General features: G+C 45.9%; 1 protein-coding gene across 2 annotated transcripts in view; it reads left to right on the top strand.

Moving 5' to 3' along the window:
• Positions 1 to 20,047, top strand: part of CABLES2 (Cdk5 and Abl enzyme substrate 2) — a 419,982-nt gene that overhangs the window by 373,655 nt on the left and 26,280 nt on the right. For both annotated transcript variants that reach the window (XM_069650746.1, XM_069650745.1), the window contains 2 exons: positions 18,284 to 18,387; positions 18,849 to 18,955. In XM_069650746.1, coding sequence (XP_069506847.1) covers positions 18,284 to 18,387; positions 18,849 to 18,955 — 211 coding nt within the window. The remainder of the gene's footprint in view (positions 1 to 18,283; positions 18,388 to 18,848; positions 18,956 to 20,047) is intronic.

The following is a 20,047-nucleotide window of genomic DNA, read 5'->3' as shown; positions in this document are numbered from 1 at the left end:
CCCCCTTCCCCCCCCCCCCCCTTTGCACTACCCAGACACCCACCTTGTTGATGAACCTACAGGACATTGTGTATGATAATCCAGGAGACAGTTAATGTTAATTTATCAGTTGTTGTTTAAGCGCAGCAGTATATTAGCGAAAAGATCTGTTACTTTGACACTGGCGAAATTTCCACCAATGTTGTTGTTTTTGTAATTCTATACTAAATGCCAATAAACAAATTTTAAAATAAAACGCAATGCAAATGGAAATGTTGGAAAAACTTATTGAGTCTGTTCTTTATTGAGAAATGTAAAGTAGATGGAGTTTTATATTTTTTTGTTCTATTTTCTTAACTGTGAAAGGTGGTTCCTAAAGGAACATTTCTTTTGTTTTCGGATGCATTTTTTTGGCAGGAGAGCTTGGAATGAAAGGTGGGGAGGAAAATGAGGGAAGAGGCACCACTGGTATGGAGGGGCAGGTGGACAGGTGAAAATGTTGCATGTTATTTCTAAGGTAGGGGGCAGAGTTTCTCATGCTGCTTGGTTACAGCGGTGGAGATGGCATTAGCTGATGCCATTTTTAAGATAAATGGCAGTTTTGCTAAAATTCTTCCAAGTGTGTACTAGATTGTTAATGGATAATGAGTAGGAATAGGTATAGGAGCTGTGCAAGGGACATTTTGAAGTTGTCTGCGAAGCACGGTTCTTATCGCAAAGTGCGGACGGGTTCTCGGACATGTCGTCATGCCGTGCTGCAGTGTATGGTCATGTGGCACTGTCCGGAAGGTCCACAATGAAGTCAGACGTTCGTAGATGTCTATGGATCCAAAACCAGTTGAAATAGTTGCAAAAAGTGTATAGAAGTATTAACGATGATTCTAGAAGGTGGGAAATGGCAGTTTTAAGGTGACACTTTATAAATTGGACACATATATTGCAATATTGGATAAGTAGGATGCATATGTTGTAGGAAAATAGCATGCACTGGTAAAAACCTATGAATTTCACTGAAAATACTTTGTTAAAGGGACGTTATGGTTAAAAGTAAAACCAAAATACACCAGAAATTGGCCACTTATGGTAAGCTAGGCAACCATAACTCGCACCAATCTGTGCACTGCTAAGACTAACACCCAGGACATCAAAGTTGACATCACAAATGTCATTGACATCACATGTGAAATTCATTTTGATGAAAAGTCCCCACAAGGGGTTGTGTTTGTTGGTAACAAGATGTCAGGGGTGATCGGGAGACCTATCATGAACTACTAAATCTATTAAAGAATGTACTCCTCTAAAATCATTGTATTGGAGTGTTAATACAGAAACATAATCATATCTAAACCTAGGCAATGACTGCAGCATGCACCATAGAAGTACAGTATTTACAATCTTGTAATTTTGGATAGTACAATAATTCTACCTTATCAGAGTTTTGAGTAATGTTAAACATGTAAGAACTACGTACCAATTCAAGTCTTGCAACACTTGTGCGAGAACAAACAATACATATGAAGAACCAAAATGCATACAAATCAGAGGCACATACAGGGAAACTAAAGTAAGAAAGAAACGGCATCATCAGAAAATGTTAACATTAAAGTTTATCTTCATGTATACAAATGAATCGCGTGTTTGAGGCCTGCTAATTTCCCCATGTATGTGCACCATGAGCTGAGACCAGACCCTAAGGGAAGTTCTTTAAGAACATATGACAAGGTGAACGTCTAGATATATAGCACCTTTTCAATTTTAATATTCTGACTGGCAGTGAACAAAACTACCTGGGTCTATGTGTCATTGAACAAAATCAAGTGGCCCAGATATGTGATATCAGTGTCATCGACATTTGTGATGTCATCTTTGTCCTGGGTGTTAGTCTTAGCAGTGCACAGTGGTGGCGTGAGTTATGGTTGCCTAGCTTACCATAACTGGCGAATTTCTGGGGGTTTTCGTTTTTACTTGTAACCATAACGTCCCTGTTTAACAAAGTTTTTTCATTGAATATATATATTTCTGAGGCTTGTGGAATCTGCTTAGATCACATGCTGTGCATAGGCCGACATCTAGTGGAAGCTGCGGAGTATAAGTTTGTTTTTTCAAAACTCGAAAATGGGCGTCGACTCGGGGCGTGCCAGTAATACTATCCCTAGTGTGACGTCCACTGTACCGATGATCCCTCGCGCGTCTAGGACCCTGATTGGTTTTTTTTTTCCGCCATACTGGTCGGAAGCATCCCGAGTTCCCTGGCCTTAGCCATAATTTTGCAAAATATCACATTTCCCCATTTTCTCCATCCCAATGTCGAGTCACTGAAGTTCGACACTCGACGCCGGCCGGAGAAGAAAACGACCGTCGAGAGCTGCACAACGGACTTTGGGCCTCGGAAGGCCTCTGGCCCTACAAGTAGGGCAGAGGTCTTCAAACTGTGGGGGCGTGCCCCCCCAGGGGGGCGCGGCCGCATCCCAGGGGGGGCGCCAGAGCCCAGCATGAAATGTGTAAAAAAACCCAAAAAAAAAATATTTTTATTGGGGGAGGAAATGGGAAGGGGCAGCTCACATGGTCACACTGGACCATAAAACGGTCTTAGGCACCAATGAAAAATGGCCAGCAGTTGCAAATGGATATTCAGTCCTTTAGTCACAGACTGTTTGAATAGTACCCAAGGGGTTTTTTGTTCAAATGTAAACCAATTGTGATCTTTAAAGAATATTTATTCAGCAACAATGGTCAAAACTACTAGCTGCATAGTGAAGTAACTCCTCAAACTGGCCCACATTGGCCAAAAAGTGGCACATTTTGACTGGCCTACACTAGCATTTTGCATTTTTGGTACGGTCATCGCCCTATTGCCCTATAGGCCAGTCCAAGCCTGCCGGCTCATCCATAATGGGTGAGGGGGCGTCCACCCACTGGCCACCTCACCCATTATGGAGGAGCCGAGGAGCCAGCCCAGTGAAACACTGAGCACTCCCTCAGCTGCTTTTTCTAGCCGAGGGAGTGTTCCTGGGCTGGCTGAACTGTCAAAGGGAAACACTCCCCAGCCGCACATGATCACTGAGCCATGCAACGCTGGGGGTGTTTTGCTTCGCCAGCCTTGCATAGCTCATTGGAAATGCTGGCTGGGGCACTGCATGTATGTATGTATGTGCGAGGGGGTTCTCCTGCGCCTCCTCGCACATACAGGCAGAGCAACCTGGAGCGGGGCATTTTAGCAACCACGCGCAGGCCCCTTCAGAAGGTACGTTTATGGCGATTTATTTTTTATTTAATTGTGTATGGATGTGTATGTGCTTGTGTTATGGGTTTGTGGTGGGAGCAGGATGGGCGGCAGCACTGGGATAGTGGTGGGAGTAGGGTGGGGAGAGCCTAGGGTCTGTACTGGGAGTAGGGTGCGGTGACGGCATGCAAAAGTTCATAGCGATTTCTACATACTGCCCATCTGACACTTTTGGGGGGGGGCGGCCTGCCCAAACATTGCTCGGGGGGGCCCAGGCCAAAAAAGTTTGAAGACCACTGAAGTAGGGAGAGTGGGGGGAGGGTGGTACATACTCAACACTATATATATATATATATATATATATATATATATATATATATATATATATATATATATACCTTAGCCCTCTGCCACAGGGTGCGTATGGAGGGTACCCCTTTCCAATTTTGCCCCAAGTATGCTTGGGTTGACAGACACGCCACCTGTAACCTCTGCTTGCCGAGGGACCACCCCGAAGCGAACTGCAGAGTGTGTAGTCGATTTAAACCAAAGACTCTAAAGGACCGTTCGATCAAACGTTGGGTCCACCACGCCAGGCAACGAGATGCCATGGAAGCGGAGGGCACCTTCAGTGATGGCAACGACACCGTCCTATCTGATGGCGAGGGCAACGTGGCGTCGAGAGACAGCCAAGCGCAAGGCCCTGACCTCAGAAGGTTGTCCGGCAGGGCAGCTATGGGGAACACCCACGGCGACACAAGCGCTACCCACAACACTTCCACTAAACACTCAGTCCAATGGAGACTCGACGCGCGCATCGAGTTCTCGGAAAGAGGCACACAGAGAACGGTCCACCGAATCGGTGTCCTCTGGGCGTTCTCGGTCAAGATCGCCGCATGACACCAGGCAACCATCCACTGTTGCCAAGAGTGCCTCGCTCACCAAAGTAACAGAGGTTCGATCGTCTGGAGATGAAGACGACCACCATCCCCAGGCCGCACTCCAGGAGTCGGCGTCAGCAGACCGTGAGACGGCTGCTCCTGTGTCACGACCTCCACACTCTAAGGAAAGGGACACTACCCCCGAATCTCGACGCCAGACGTCGAAAAGCTCAGAAAAGTTGAAAACACCAGGGAAGCACTCTTCCACTCACGGGGAGGGGGGAAAACATCAGAAGAAACATTCTCAGCCTTCATCTGCACCACACACACATAAAGACAGGTCAGTCTTCTGTAAAATTGTCCAAGACTCCTGCACAAGGCCATAGGTCCAGTCAGGATATAGCAGGGAAACCTCCCAGGAAAGGGTAATCCCCAGCTCTAAAGAATGGCCAAGTGAGGATATAGACAGCGTTATGTCTAGAATGTCATCCTTAGCAGACTTTTATGCCAAGAATCCACAGCATTTCCTCGCCTATACCCCTGACGGGGCTACTCCCTCAGGGTCTAGGGACCCGCAACCCCCTGGTAAGAAACCTCAAGTTGAGGCGCCAACGCAAAGTCGGTCTTCTGACCCTTTCTACGTACAGCCATACTCTCAGTATGATGGGGGAATCCATCACTAAATGAGGATCCAGAATTGGCCACGTTGGACGATCAAACTGGAATAGATTACTATGGGGATGACTAAGACGAAGATGACCCAGAAGTCTACAGAGTAGACTCCCCAGTAGCCAAAGAACCTCTGGTTACCGACTCTCCTGTCGACAACCAACCTCTCCTAAATGAGGTTTTATCTAGAGTGGCTGAACACTTCCGCAAAGATACTCGGGGCACAGGAGGAGAGGGACTTTGCCGAGGAACTAGTGGGAGAAAAGAGACCTGTTGCCCAGGCCATCCCTATTCTCAAGTCTATACAAAGGAGAATACTCTTCCCTTCTCAATCCCAACCTCACCAGGGCAGTAAAACCCAGGATCGAAAAACTGTCTAGGGCAGCCCAATCAGACCCGCTGTACATAAGGGGGCAACTGACACCGGACTCCCTGGTAGTGACTAATACCCGAAAGAGGGCAGGAACACCCCTATCATCGTCTGAAGCTCCCCCGACAAGGAGAGCAAGAAGATCTATGGTTTGGGAAGGAAGCCTCCACTTCCGCCTACCAGGCAAGGATTGCCAACTCCACCACCCTGCTGGCGAGTTACAACTGCCATCAGTGGGAAGAAGTTGCGGCACTCATTGACTCTGCCCCGGAACCTTTAAAAGGCCAGTTGGCACAGGTTGCATCGGAGGGAAGAGCCGTGTCCGGTTGCATCCTTAAGGCAACCTTTGATGCCGTGGATAACGCCGGCAGACTGATAGCAGAGAGCACTGTTATCAAAAGACATGCTTGGTTAAGACAATCTGGGTTTAAACCCGAGACACAAGCATCCTTAATAGACAAACCGGTGGAACCTGATCTACTGTTTGGCAAGGCAGTAGAGGACGCATTAAAAAAAATGCCAAAGATGAATGAGACTCAAATCCCTGGGCCAGTTAACCAACAAACCCCCTAATCAAAGAGGGAATGCAATTTTCGTCGCCCATGCGGCCAAAATTCAGAGGCTCCAACTATTCCCAGGGGCAGGGTACACCATGGAATAACAACCAGCAGTCTACCCATGGTTATGGCAGGGGTAACAAAAGGGGACGTGGTAAGGGTAGAAGCAGCCCCAATAGAGGCGGCGGCACGCCTCCCGCAGAAGAGTGACATTCCGTTCAGGGTCCCTTATCACGCATCCCCAGTAGGGGGACACATTTCCAACTTCACCCAAGCTTGGGAAGGGATCACACCAGACAGATGGGTGCTGTGCAGTGTCCGCAGGATACTGCATAGAACTGTTAGAGCGTCCCCGAAACCACCCTCCACGTCAAAGTACATTCATTAGACCACCAGAAGATCCTCCTCGAAGAGATCGCCAATCTTCTAGCAAAGGACGCGATAGAACTCATCCTGGGACACCAGGTAAACAAGGGTATTTATTCAACTTACTTCCTTGTGCCAAAAAAAGATTTGACAATGCGCCCAGTATTGGACTTACGGCCTGCAAACAAGTATGTCAGGCCCCAAAAATTTCGCATGACTTCTCTCCAAGAGGTAATCCCCCTCCGAAAAAGGGGATTACATGGCAACATTGGACATGCAAGATGCCTATTTTCATATTTCCATGTTCCCAGCGCACAGAAGATTCTTGCGCTTAAAGGTGGACTGTCAGCACTACCAGTTTAAGGTACTGCCCTTCGGTATAGCCTCGGCTCCAAGGGTATTCACCAAGGTACTGGCAGTGGCGGCGGCACACCTACGCAGGGAGGCAATCCCAGTGTACCCTTACCTGGACGACTGGCTCATCATGGGGGAGACCCCAGTAATTTGCAGAACAAACATTCAAAGAACTATAGACGACCTCTTCGAATTGGGTTTCTCCATAAACGAGAAAAAGTCAAGTTTGGTGGCGAGCACCTCCAAACAGTTCCTACGAGCTGTCCTAGACACACTAGGGGTTGGCCTTTCCATCAGAGGAAAGAATTCTGAATATACTGCTGCAAATTCTGCTATATCAAGCCGGTTGCCAGGTAACGGTGCGCAAAGTGATGCGTTTGCTGGGCATGATGGCGTCATGTATTTACCTGGTCCCCCACGCGTGCCTGCGCATGCGTCCCATGCAAGAATGGTTGGCGAAACAGTGGTCTCAGGCAAGTGGTCAGTGGGACGATCTAGTGGTTATTTCGCCAACACTTGTACAAAGTCTTCACTGATGGACAAGAGAAAACCTGTCAAAGTGGAAACCCTTTTACGATCCCAAGGTACAGGCTGTAGTCACAACAGACGCATCCCCGTCAAGGTGGGGAGCACACCATCTCCACCACACAGCTCAGGGTCTCTGGTCTCACTCAGTGGCCAAGAATCATATCTATCTGCTAGAGCTTCTGGCAATATTCAGATCGCTTCAAGCGTTCGAGCCCTACCTGTTGAACCTGTCAGTGCAGATCCTGACAGACGGCACAACAGCTATGTTTTACCTGAACAAGCAGGGAGGGACTCGTTCGCCAAATCTGTCCAAGCTTGCCCTGAAAATTTGGATATGGGCACTCAGACGGAACATCTACCTGTCATCGCAACATGTTCCAGGGGATCTCAATTCTCTAGCGAACGCTTTGAGCAGAAATCCCCTCCCGGAAGAACACGAATGGTGTCTACACAGAAATCGTAGAAGAACTCTTCTCTCAGTGGGGTTTCCCCACTATAGACCTATTCGCCACAAGCAAACACAGTGCCCAGGTTTCGCATCCAGGTTCCCCAACCAGACTCCCAGGGGAACGTCCTGTGGATGAACTGGTCAGGGATGTTTGCGTACGCTTTTCCAACAACCCCTCATCAGGAAGGTGGTCAACAAGATGCACAGGGAATCGATGACGCTCGTCCTGGTTGCTCCCATGTGGGTGAGGCAACCGAGACTAGCGGTGTGCGAACCCATCAGACTCCTGTGCTGGTACAACCTACTGTCCCAGCACCAAGGTCAAACAGTGCATCCTCAGCCTAAGTCAATGAACCTGGCAGCATGGCTCCTGAGGTCATAGGCTTTGGACATCTCAATTTACCTCAAAGATGTATGGACATCCTAAAAGAATCTAGGAAGCCAAACACGAGGCACTGCTACTTTGACAGATGGAAAAGATTAGTTGTCTGGTGCCAGAATAAGCAAGTCAATCCAGTTGATTGCACTCCTTCCACTATAGTCGCCTATATGCTCCACCTGATGGACGCAGGGATGGTATTTAATTCACACACCTGGCAGCTCTGGCAGCATACACCACCTTGCATAACAAGGTATTGTGGTGGAAAGTACCAGTGGTTAAAGCCTTCATAGAAGGAGTAAATAGACTTCACCCTCCAATTTCTAACCCACCACCAGGATGGGACCTTAATGTGGTGCTTGCTAAACTCATGGGCCCTCCCTTCGAGCCCATGCATAAGAGCAGTCTCAAACACCTGACATATTAAACTGCCTTCTTTCTAGCCATTATGTCTATAAGAAGGGTCAGTAAAATTCAGGCTCTGTCAGTGCAGGATCCTTTCTTTACTGTCCATAAAGATAAACTGGTTTTACGAACACACCCTAGCTTCTCACCTAAGTTTATTTCTAAATTCCACGTGGACCAGTCCATCGAGCTTCTGGCTTTCTTTCAAGACCCACAAAGCTTGGCTGAGGTGACTACACACCCTGGATGTGCGTAGGGCGGTCCTATACTATGTAAACAAAACCAGACCGCTAAGGAAAACAGACCAACTGTTTGTCTCCGTAGCTGCAGGCAAAGCAGGAGATCGTGTCTCTAAAGGTGCCCTCTCTAAGTGGATTATGAACTGTATCCAGCTGTGTTACTCCCTTTCTGAAAAAACTCCGCCTTTCACGCCAAGAGCCCACTCTACAAGAGGCATTGGGGCCACTCTGGCTTTCATTGCAAATGTACCCCTTGACACCATTTGCAAAGCAGCTACATGGAGCTCTATTCACTTTTACTCATTGACACCCATTCCAAGACAGATACTCGAGTGGGACAAGTGGTTCTAAGACCTTTGCTCATGACCCTTCTCACATCCCACCTCCTAACACTGCTCGCTAATCTATGCACAGAATGTGATCTAAGCAGATTCCACGAGCCTCAGAAGGGATACATTACTCACCGTAATCGTATTTCTGATGCTTGTATCTGCTTAGATTCACATGCGACCCACCCTTCCTCCCCTCTAAGAGAAGGCGCATGGATGCTTGTAGTCATATCTTGCTGCCTATCTGCTTGGATAATCTGTACTTGCGCTACTCCTCATACTACCTCATGTCAGAAAAAATACAATCTGAGGGTCCTACACGCATGAGGGATCATGTGTACAGTGGACGTCACACTAGGGATAGTATTACTGGCACGCCCTGTGACAACACCCATTTTCGAGTTTTGAAAAACAAACTGTAATACTCTGCAGCTTCCACTAGATGTCGGCCTATGCACAGCATGTGAATCTAAGCAGATACAAGCATCAGAAATATGATTACGGTGAGTAATGTATCCCATATATATTCAATCACTTTTATTCCGTTTACTCCTCCTCGCCCACTCTTCCTGCCATCCCTTATTTTTCTCTATGCACTTACTCCATCAGAATTGTCCCTGGACCTAGTATGATGGCAACAAATGTCTCCTCCCCCTTCCCTTTACTTGTCCCCTCCTCCTACCACCCCACAGCACTATCTAACATGTCATAAGGCCGAGTAAGATAGTTAATTTCACATTCTTGTTGTTCATGGTCTGTAAGAATGTCATTTTATTTTCCCTTGTTCCTTCCCTTGCCCCCTCCCTTGCTGTGAAGCGCTCTGAAACACCTTGTGTATAGGCGCTATATAATTTTTCTGATCTGCTCAAGCATTGATCATGACTGTCCAGTTCACACCGAACTACTAGCTGGCTCTCAAACAAAGCATGTGTAGTGGACATGCTGTCCTAATCCTCTACGTCAGTAGTACGCTAGCTGTAGATCTCCAGATGTTCTAGACGAAGACCTCTGATCTTTACCAATTGTTGATGGAAGCTGCTGTCTGAAATAACTTGAGGCAAAGGTTGCAGACCCCCTCGGTCATTCCCTCGCCATTTTCCTATGCCTGAAGGTGGATCTCATTCAGTCATCACAAGCCCATCCAGTAAACGATTTTAAGAATCTGAGACCAGGTAAGGTCCACCGGACTGATTCTACCAGCCTAGTTCTGTGGGCTAAACATGTCACGATGGCTGTATTGGTGCGCTAATTATTTTTAACTTTGTACAGTTATCCTTGGTTTTAACAAGTCTATCCTATGTTGCCAGCTGCCTATTTGTCTTTAAGCATGGCTCTGGTACTAGTTATCCCCTCTCGGCACTCGCAATATCTCCTACCCCACTCGCATTTGCAGTGAGATTGTATGAAGGGCGAGGACCATTTGCATGGTGCACGCCTTTGCTGGCAAGTATGGGGATGTTTGAAACTTGTATTTGCCATTTATGGCAAACTTCTTGTTTGCCGTAAATGGCAAATATGTTTCAGTGTCTGGCTTGGGTGACAGCATTTAATTAGATATGAATTGTGCTTTTGGGGACATGCACCATTTACAGATTGTGAAGGTAGCTAATGTATTGCATTTAATTACATTCTGATAAATTGGAGAATTTACAATGTATTGCATTTAGAAGAATTTCCTGGGCGGCCAATGTATCGCACTTTCATAAATATGAGGGGAGCACATGAATGGCACTAAGACACTTACGTTTAGATGAATTTTAGGGTAGCCAATGTGTTGAATTTAGAAGAAGTCAGATGGAAGCCATTGTAATACTCAGATTAATTTTTAGGGTACCCAATGCATTGCATTTGGATGACAATTTAGCCTATCTGAGACTACCTATCGGTACCCTCCACTACATGCATTACTCAGACACTACGCTACATTCTAATGGCAGAGGTGTTGTGCAATCACCCACAATAGAATCCTGCCTAGCTGCACACTTAACATCACACTCTCCAGGCCACCCCTCTGTACCCACCCACTTGCCAGCTCAACATGGGAGGCTTGCAAGGACTTGGCCACCCCTACCTACCTCTGTATTGGCTCAAATGCACACACATTCTATAACTCAAACGTTTCCCACACCTGAGCTTGGGTCCGCAAGGGCGTCCCACATACAACGCTTTGAGACCATACCAATGCTGAAAGGTGTTATGCAAATGCCCATTACATTTTATGAGTACCAATTTGAGGTCCCAGTATAACATATGCATGCTTCGGGTCAGAAAGCCCTTCAGGTGATGACCTCAATTTTCAGCGAGAAGAATACTTTTGGCATCTTTACTCATGGCTCCAAAAATGCTGTTGGGTTTTATTAAAACAAATATCTCCCAGGATGTCCTTATTCCTAATCAGTGTATAGCAGCCATAAGTGGATCTAGGCCACCTGGCCTAAGCCCCACCCACCTTAGCCCTGCCTCTTCCTTTCTGCTCTTAGATCAAAGATGTCTCTCGGCAGAGCATCCCAAGTGAAGGACAGATGAAGAAAAGGGCAATTCCTGTTTCGACCTGTTCAGACTGGGAGAACCCAGGGCCTGAACCCCTGCTCAGACAACCGGTAAGCACGCACTGACCTGGTTTCTCCCTCTATCCTCACCAGCCATCGAACAGCGGCACACAATCCCATTATGGTATGGGGGTGGGAACCATACAAGGCTAGGTCCAGTGGCTATTGCGCGTGGCTTGGTGAGCCTCATATCCTGGTGCAACATCCCCCAGCATGTGCTGCTCAAAGTGATAAATCTGTATGCTTTGCAAAATAAAATTTTTAAAGAAGTCGATTCTTTCATGTTTAAAGTGGAATTATTTATCATTTGCATACAGTGCTGGAACATCATAACATTTTTAGATATAAAGAAATTCAAAGATGTTATGGGTGCAGTACAAATTATAAAAACCAAGGATTCGCCAGTTATAAGCTTTCAAACCACACAGTGACCACAAAAGTGATGGGTGGAAGGTTTCGAATGAATCTGAACTACTGGCAATTGCTCTGGGCAACCTTCCACACCACCGTTTTTTAGCCCGTCTGCGCCATTGCAAAAGGTGTCCAGCCATGTGCAAATCAGTCAGCTGCCGCCCCCAATGGTAGCAGCCCAGCCCGAACTGCTAGGCCAGGTCCCCTCTGCACAGAAAACCAAGCAACCCCAGACATGTTTTGGCCTTGTTGGACCTCCTCAAACCACACAGGACATCAAAAATGACTTCACAAATTGCATCATCGATGACCTTGCATATCCTGGGAAGTTTTTTGTTTGGTGACAGTAAGCAGTTCAACCACTACCTGGAGATATTGCATTGAAACCATGACAATCCTACTTTGAAGGTGCTATATATGTAGGCTTCACCTTGCAGAATATTCATACGTTTGGGTTTGGCCTGTGCTCATGGTGCACATACATGGAACAATAAGCAGGCCTCGAACAGTTAACATTTTCTTATCCTTTATATGTATGACTGATTCTGATCTTAGCTTCAGTCTCTGGTCATAGTATTTGTTTCGCACTTACTAGATACCAGTTTGTGCTTACTCACCCACACATCTAGTAATTGTCCTCCGCCTGTGGCTCCAAATTTAACATTATCCAAGGTCCTGATGGGCTTGGACTTCTCCTATCCTCTCGTCCCTTTGCCACCAAAACATGAGAAACCTCTGTTGCTGGACCTGCACCTTCTCCGACAAATGGTATAAGTGAACAACCCTTAGACCACATTGAACAAACAATGAAACACAGGAATGGAGGAAATGTTCAGCACCAACACGTACTTGATATCCCAAACTCCCCATGTGTACCCAAGTCCGTATTCTCACCCTTGCTCAGTAATCTGCCAATCTTGCCCCCCCCCTCTTTCTGGCCACCCACTCATTTTCTCGTAACCATCAGGATAAGTTACATTGCCCTTGTAATGTTCATCTCTTCCAATTTCGTCCTTCCTTGTCGGAGGGGGATGAGTAACAATCTCAGTTCTTTTTAGTTTCCTCATTTTTTCAAGGACTTTACCACAATCCCCTCCATCTGAAACTAGCCCCCACTGGTGCCTCCATTCCTATGTGGCCCCATCCCCCCACCCTGTTTTGCCCCCCCTCTCCCGCCTTGCCAGCATTTTTAGACATTTGCCAAAGTTTCTTAACTGCATCTGTGCAAAAAATATAGTCCATGTTTAAGGGAATTGAAAAATGCAAACTGCAGATATCCATCAGTACTTCATGATTTGTTAGTCTTTAAGACATTGGGTTAACCTTGCAAGGTGGGAATTGGCAACTCTGGAAAGGCTTTACTCGCTATCTGGGCCTGTAAACTTACATCCCACAAATCCATGTGTGGCAGGATGGGCTTTAGCTTCCGTGATGGAGCAATTTAAAGCTTCCCTTTCTTGTGCTTCTTGCCACAAATGCCATGCTCTATCTAAATAAGTATTTATCTGGGCCTCTGACCCACTAAGCCTGGTGGTGTGTAGGTGACGATAACGGGTAGGAAAAATGTTTTCTCAGTGTCCTTTTATACTCTTATTTTATTCAACAATAAGATGAAACTAGAGGGTAGTTTAGAAACCCAGTTTAGCAACCTCTCTACAGGATACTTTCCTTGCAGAAACAATGCTAGTGAGTCCAGTGGTTTCAGAAGTCAGTCACACCTTACATGAAAAACACATTTTTCATTTCACTCTGACAGTCTATAAGATTTGCAATTTAATAGTATATGTAATATCAAATTTCTTTTAACCTATTAAAAGATGACCCACAAAGATCTATGGCAATGCATCATAGTGGGACTAAAAAAGTGCAAATGCTTTACAGTACACTCTGATCTGCTAAATATCACTGTACATTCTTTCAAAAATCAATATACTCTTTCATACAATTCACACTCCATAATCTTACATTTTATCTGATCACCTGAATGCTTGGCAGTCCCATCTCCCGTCTGAGAATCCGTGAGGGCACAATGACAAACCTATCCCTTTTCCTATCCAGAAACCTCCACTCCCTCGATCATCGGTCTGAAATCCCTAATCTCTAATTATACCATCTTCCAATGCCCCATATGCTCCTCCGCTGCTTTACCTTTTATAAGCCGGCCATTGAGCGTGTGTATATAAGGATATGCAGAACTCCATACTCCCATTACAATGTAAATCCCGTTCAAATAAGCCATGAGGGCGTCATACAGAACTCTGTGGGAGGAAACCGAATAATCCTATTTGAGACCGATGCCGCCCCCCAGTATTACAAAAAGCAACATGCAAGACACTATTCTACTTTCCACTTTGTGGTACGAGTGGAAATTATGACCAGGAAATGCTCCGAGCGACTGTGGCCCACAGTCATTTTTCTGAAACTAGGGAGAAGCCAATATGCTAAAGAGTAAAAAAAAAAAACTATCTATCCAGGGAAGAGATGCAGGCCAAATTAAAGTAACCCCAGCCCCCACAATGAGTCTACAAATCCAAGCATATGTCCAAGACTTCAAAGTTGGGACATTAAACATTTACTGCCTCCAACCAGCAAAAGAAAATGAATCCTTATCAGGAATTGTTAGATAATTTGAAATGCAATTGTTTAGAAGCATCTCAAGCCCAACAGGAGTGACTTATGACTAAAAATGAAATGGTGATGGCCACGATCTCACAAACCTGGCTTAACCCAGTCATTTATGTCACTTGAGAAAGGTAATGCAAGACCTTCTGGACCTTAATACGGCAATTAAGGCCCCTAACATTCCACAGCAGAGCCTGAAGGTTCAACTTTCCTAGACTACCTAGAATCAAAGGTGTGTGTGAGAGCGAGGGGGTAGGCGTTTATCTATTACTCTGATGGAACATTCAAAATATACATGGGTAAGTATTCCAATTAACCAGGGACCAATATTTACCCCAGCCTCCCAAACCCACCCTGGAAACTATCCTAGTGACCACATACCCCTGCCAATAATGCAACTGACCCACCCCCAGTAAGGTGTGTAAGTGTGTTGCAGTTGTTTGCGTGTATGGTCTGTTGGGTACATTCCACGCAGAGGTGCTGCTTACCAGAAGTATGGATTCATCAGGAAGTTCAGTCTTCATCCCAGCAGACTCCTTCACCCTTATAATACCAATGTTGGCCCATATTGTCTTCCTTCAGGCTGTTCTTGGCAGCGAAGGTTTTAATTGTGGACTTGAGCCTTTTCAATACTGGTTCGAAAGAAAATACATTTGCTCCTCTGTTTGAGAATGTTTGTGCAGCTTCTTTTAAGTGAAGATCAGGCAGTCCACTTTGCTTGTGAGTTTTACTTTTGAACCAAGGCCCCCAATGCAGAATTGAGATCAGTTAACATGCCTGGCACTGATCTTACTGCCCCAGAATGCTGCATGCCCAGGTAGGGAGGGGTTGGGTCGGGGAAGTGACTGTGAAAGGAGCGCTGCAGGAATTCCTCCAGACTTGGCATGGGTGCCTTTGTCAAAAGAAAGATGAGATTGTGATTGTAATGGTTTCCCATTCCCAGATGAAAAGGACAAAAGCCACACAAGGCACCAAAGGAAAGTTGGCAGGGGTCAGGAAGGAGAGGCCTCACTCAATGGCACGAGTGGCCCATATAAGGAAAGCCCAACACACTAGCATAGGCAAAGATGAGGGGCACAGGGATTAGAAAGAATGCAGTGGTGGATTGATCTTGGGATTTAGAGTGGTGACACTGGTTGAGCAGTGATGAACGCTGTACCATGGAAAAAGGATAGGGTACAGGGTGGGGGATCCAGCAAAGTAAGCCTTCACTTATGTGAGGGTTCTGCAACCAGTGGCCTTCAAGATGGCTTAGACTATGACTCCCAATATCACTCGAGCAAAACACAAAGGTAATGGCTGGAAGGTTTTGAATTGATCATGACCACAGGCACAGCTCTTCCTACAGACCATCGTTTTTCAGCATGCGAAGCCATTCCAGAAGGCAAACATTTGCAAATCAGGCTTGGTCACTCACCATTAACTGTGCCTGCTTGGGGCTCATTGGAGATGTATTGCAAAACCTCTGGCGAGCCAAAGGTTGTAGACCCCTGACCTAGACTATAGAGAAGCAACTGCAAAACTAGATTTGGTGCATGCATCCTTCTGCCAGGGAGCCATGATGAACACCACGTTCCGCCTGCTCGGCGCATCCAAGAACGTGAGGCACGAACGTCTTGCCACAATTGACCAAAAAAAGAGAAATTCAGTACTGTCCAGAATAGGTGATGAATGGGTGGCCTCCAGGCACCACAGATTTCACCACCCCTGCCAAGATTACAGATCCGGATCACAGGAGGTTCCTTGCAGCTGGTCCTAGAACTGTTCCGTTCCACCAGGGTGCCAGCCGCTCAGGTTTCTGGCCTAGGTCACCTAGCAGTGCACTAGGGGTGTCACGGTATTAGTTTTATGACGGTATAATAACCTTCTTGCCAAATGACGGTATATCATGGTTATCGTGGTATAGCAAGTGGAGTTAACTGATCTTAACAAATATTTTCTAAAAGGTCATAAATTGTCAGATTTATCATCACAAACAAAACCAGGCACCCAGGGCCAGAATTGGGCTTTTCAACATACTTTCCACTGAAATGCCACCCCTTGCTTCCACCAAACACAAACACACGTGTGGAGAGGAGGGGGGGGGGGAAGCAGAGCCCTGCTGCGACTGGCAAAGCGAACTGAATAGCTTTTCTTAGGTTATCATTTTTAGGCTTTTAGCTCCCCCACTGGCTACTGGTGAAGATGAACATGGTGCCATCTTGATAACCTGCATGCCACAGATCAATGAAGTCTGATGGTAGTATACGCTTGTGCGCATAGACACACACATACACACACACACATGCACACGCACTCTCTCTTTACGTTGCAGCCTTTAGTTTACTTCCGGGCCAAAAGGTGTTCAGTAATCATGGACATGTTACCCTTTGGTATGGCAGCAGGGAATACCCACAGAGATGAGTAAATTTCGTAGTGTGACTTATTATATGTAAATTCAATGATAGAACCAGGGAAATCCCCTATTGTCATATGTTTAGAAAACATTATCCATTATAAATATATAAACCCCAAAGCCGCCAACCCAAAGTCCCGGGAGGATAGCTCAGCGGCAACGTGCGTGCATTGGAAGCAAGACGACACGAAGCAACACAGGTTCGATCCCCGGGTCCGCGCTTCGAAACCTCTGGGTGTTTTGCGCGTTATAAATACGCAACTAAGACAAAAACAAATTCTTTAACAGCGCCTCGATGCCCGCAGGCTGTGTGAGCGCTTTAAAAGAAAAATGTAAATTTAAAAAAAAAAAAGGAAACCCTTTTCCTTCTTGGCACTGTATTTATTCTTCCTATTGCTAACATACTGATTTTGTGTCAGGCACGTGTGGTTTATGGAATGGCATTAAAAACCTCTGAAACTGAAACTACTTGTCAGACGGCACATCCAACAGTGCCTTACCAAGACTGCGCAGCACTTGCTTACTGCAGCCTTTCCAAATCAGATTGAAAAGCACACTTAACGGTATGAACGGTATACCGGTATAAACAATGTGACGGTTATTATTGTTCAATTAAGTGGTTCACGGTATCTTTAACGGTATACCGTAATACCGTTACATCCCTACAGTGCACTTGTGCCTTGCAGGCTTACTTCCAGACCCTGTTGCTGATGAGCTTCCACATCTGCTGGCTCCTGGTTAGTGTTCTCACCTTGCAAATGCACCATAGCGAGGACGGCAGATAAACCGGAGACTGCAGAATGCTCTTTGGTTCACAGGCAGTGCAATCGTGGACCCCAGCAATAGTTGTCAGGGAGGATTCATTCGGGGTGTCCCGGGGCTCAGAGCTCCTTCAGAAAGCTGCCATATTGGAGCCAGATGTTGGGCAACTGTATGTATTGCCTATGTCTAGAAAACGGAGACATGGAGGCATATTGAGAAGTCCAAGCACCCTCCCTTGGAGATGGAGTACTCTATGCTTCCGAAAAGTTTAATAACACAACCTAATTTTTAAGCAGGTTCGATGGGCACTGTTGGTCTACTTTGTCCAATTTTCAACCACCTCCATCAAAGGTTTTAAAAGCTCTTTAGTAATGTTAATTTTGTGTGTTTGATACTCTGTGCCTTGATGGCTGACAAGACTTTAAAGTAAGCCAAGGAGAGAATTTGAAGCATGCATTATACACCGGTTTGTACTTGGTGCTGTTGGAGAGAAGTGGTCTTCTGTTGGGACCATTACTGATGGTTGTAAGCCTCACTTTGCTAAGAATAAACCCATAGAAACTCTTCTGACTGGGTGCATATGTATCTGAGGCAGTAGGAAAATGGGTGCATTATTCAGGACTAAACATGTGTGGCAGGGAAATGGCCAAGTTGGCTGCGGTGGGCATGCCTGCTCTTTGCAGCTGGTTACATCTATTACTGGAGATGGATGCCACATAATGTGGTGGATAACAGCCCAGGTAGAACACGGGCTCCCACTGAAGTAACTATATTGTTCGTGCTGATTTTTATGAACTTTAATATTCTCTGGTTTTAGGAAGCGACGTTGGAGAAGCGGCAGAGTACAATCCCAACCTTCTAGACGATCCCCAGTGGCCCTTTGGGAAGCATAAACGTGTTCTTATCTTCGCCTCGTACATGGTAATTTGATTTTTAATTGTTGCCTTGGGTAGGAGGGTGGTGACATCATAGGGATGGTGAAAAAAAAGTTTGCTCAAGTAAAGTTGTGACTAATGGATAAGAAAGTGTGTCGTCACAGTAACGTTCACTCAGCTTGCCCTAAAACCGTTCAGTCTGAGCTGCCACGGGCCATCATCTCTGCAGAATTAACCTACATCCGTTTAAGTGTTCTCTTTGCTGGGCTTAGTCAGTGAGGTGTAACATGAAAAGAACAGTGAACAAGTGGACCATCCGATTAAATATTCAAAATGTTTGAGCAAATGTACATATAGTGAATAGCTCAATGTCCATACTCACGGTATGAATTGTATTTTCCTTGGAACACTTGCAGAGGCCAGTAGTACTGGATACAGCCATGTGTGTCTTATCTACTGTGTTTCCAGTAATGCAAAGTTTTTTTTTTTTTAATCCTCTACATTTAGACTACGGTAATTGAATACGTGAAGCCGTCCGAACTTAAAAAGAACATGAATGAGACATTTAAAGAGAAGTTCCCTCATATCAAGTTAACTCTCAGCAAGATTAGAAGGTAAGGACTGCCTGAGCCTTTCCAGTTACAAAGTTGATGACCTGTGTCGATGCAAGTACTATGGAAACGTTTCATACTAGATTGGGGTAGTGTTCCCCAAAACTGAATATATAATGGCCCACATTCACTAAACTTTGGGTGTTGAGGCATGTTATACCCCTGCAGTTCTGCCCAGGGCAAAAGTACAAAGTTTGTTTGCACAGATATGCACATTTCTACAGAACGATGACCGATCTGATTCAGAGTGCAGTATTAAGGTGACTTCTGTATTTCCCCCTTGACCCCCCTACCCCCAAACCTGGTGTTGGAGTAACCGCAAGCACGTACATATAAGGCATTGGCAAATCCGGATCACTTTGCACCGTCAGTACCATGTCACCCACCCTCGTGTGAAACAAATCGCAATATTATTTTCCCCACCTTTAAATTATGTACAAAATGGCCCTTTAAGTGTAACCCTTTCAATTTCAGCCTCTGCTACAGAGAAACACACACGTAGGTTTGAGCACACCATTGCCCCAACGGGATGGTGGATGAAATACTAATCTGCAGGAGGGTTGGCATAGTTCTCCAGCATGGGGTCTGGCATGGATTCACATGCTCATGAATATTCGCTGTCGTCAGGCTGGGAATCCTCGGTAAAGAGAAAATCAGTTTGTTTCGTTTCTGAGCTGTCTTTCTACTAATAACCAATCACTGGTCTCTGGGTCATACTGCCCCCAGCCAATGACTGCCCTCTACCTAAGCCCCTCCTCTGGCAGCCATCTTCAGATTTTTACCGCACGTTCAAGTGTTGGGAGTCCACGTGCTATAGCTCTCAAGCTTTTACTGCGTTTTGCCTTTTTTCTAAGGGTTTTCTCTTATTTTTCAGTCAATTCGAGCCTCAAGCTCCACCAATTCTTTTTCCGATCAACAGGGACCCGTTTCAGAATTTTTCTACGCCCCTGAAGGGCAAATTTTCATCACATTTCTCTTCTTGGAGGATTCCGGAAGAACTTTGAGGCCTACCCCGCGTGGACATGGCCCAGGACAAAGACACAACGCCTACTGGATCCAAGCTGTTTAGGAACTGCCCGGCATGTGGATTGCAGA

Source organism: Ambystoma mexicanum, chromosome 3p (genome assembly GCF_040938575.1).
Source record: "Ambystoma mexicanum isolate Mex_15411 chromosome 3p, UKY_AmexF1_1, whole genome shotgun sequence".
NCBI classification, from domain to species: domain Eukaryota; kingdom Metazoa; phylum Chordata; class Amphibia; order Caudata; family Ambystomatidae; genus Ambystoma; species Ambystoma mexicanum.
This window is presented reverse-complemented; position numbering and strand designations above follow the sequence as displayed.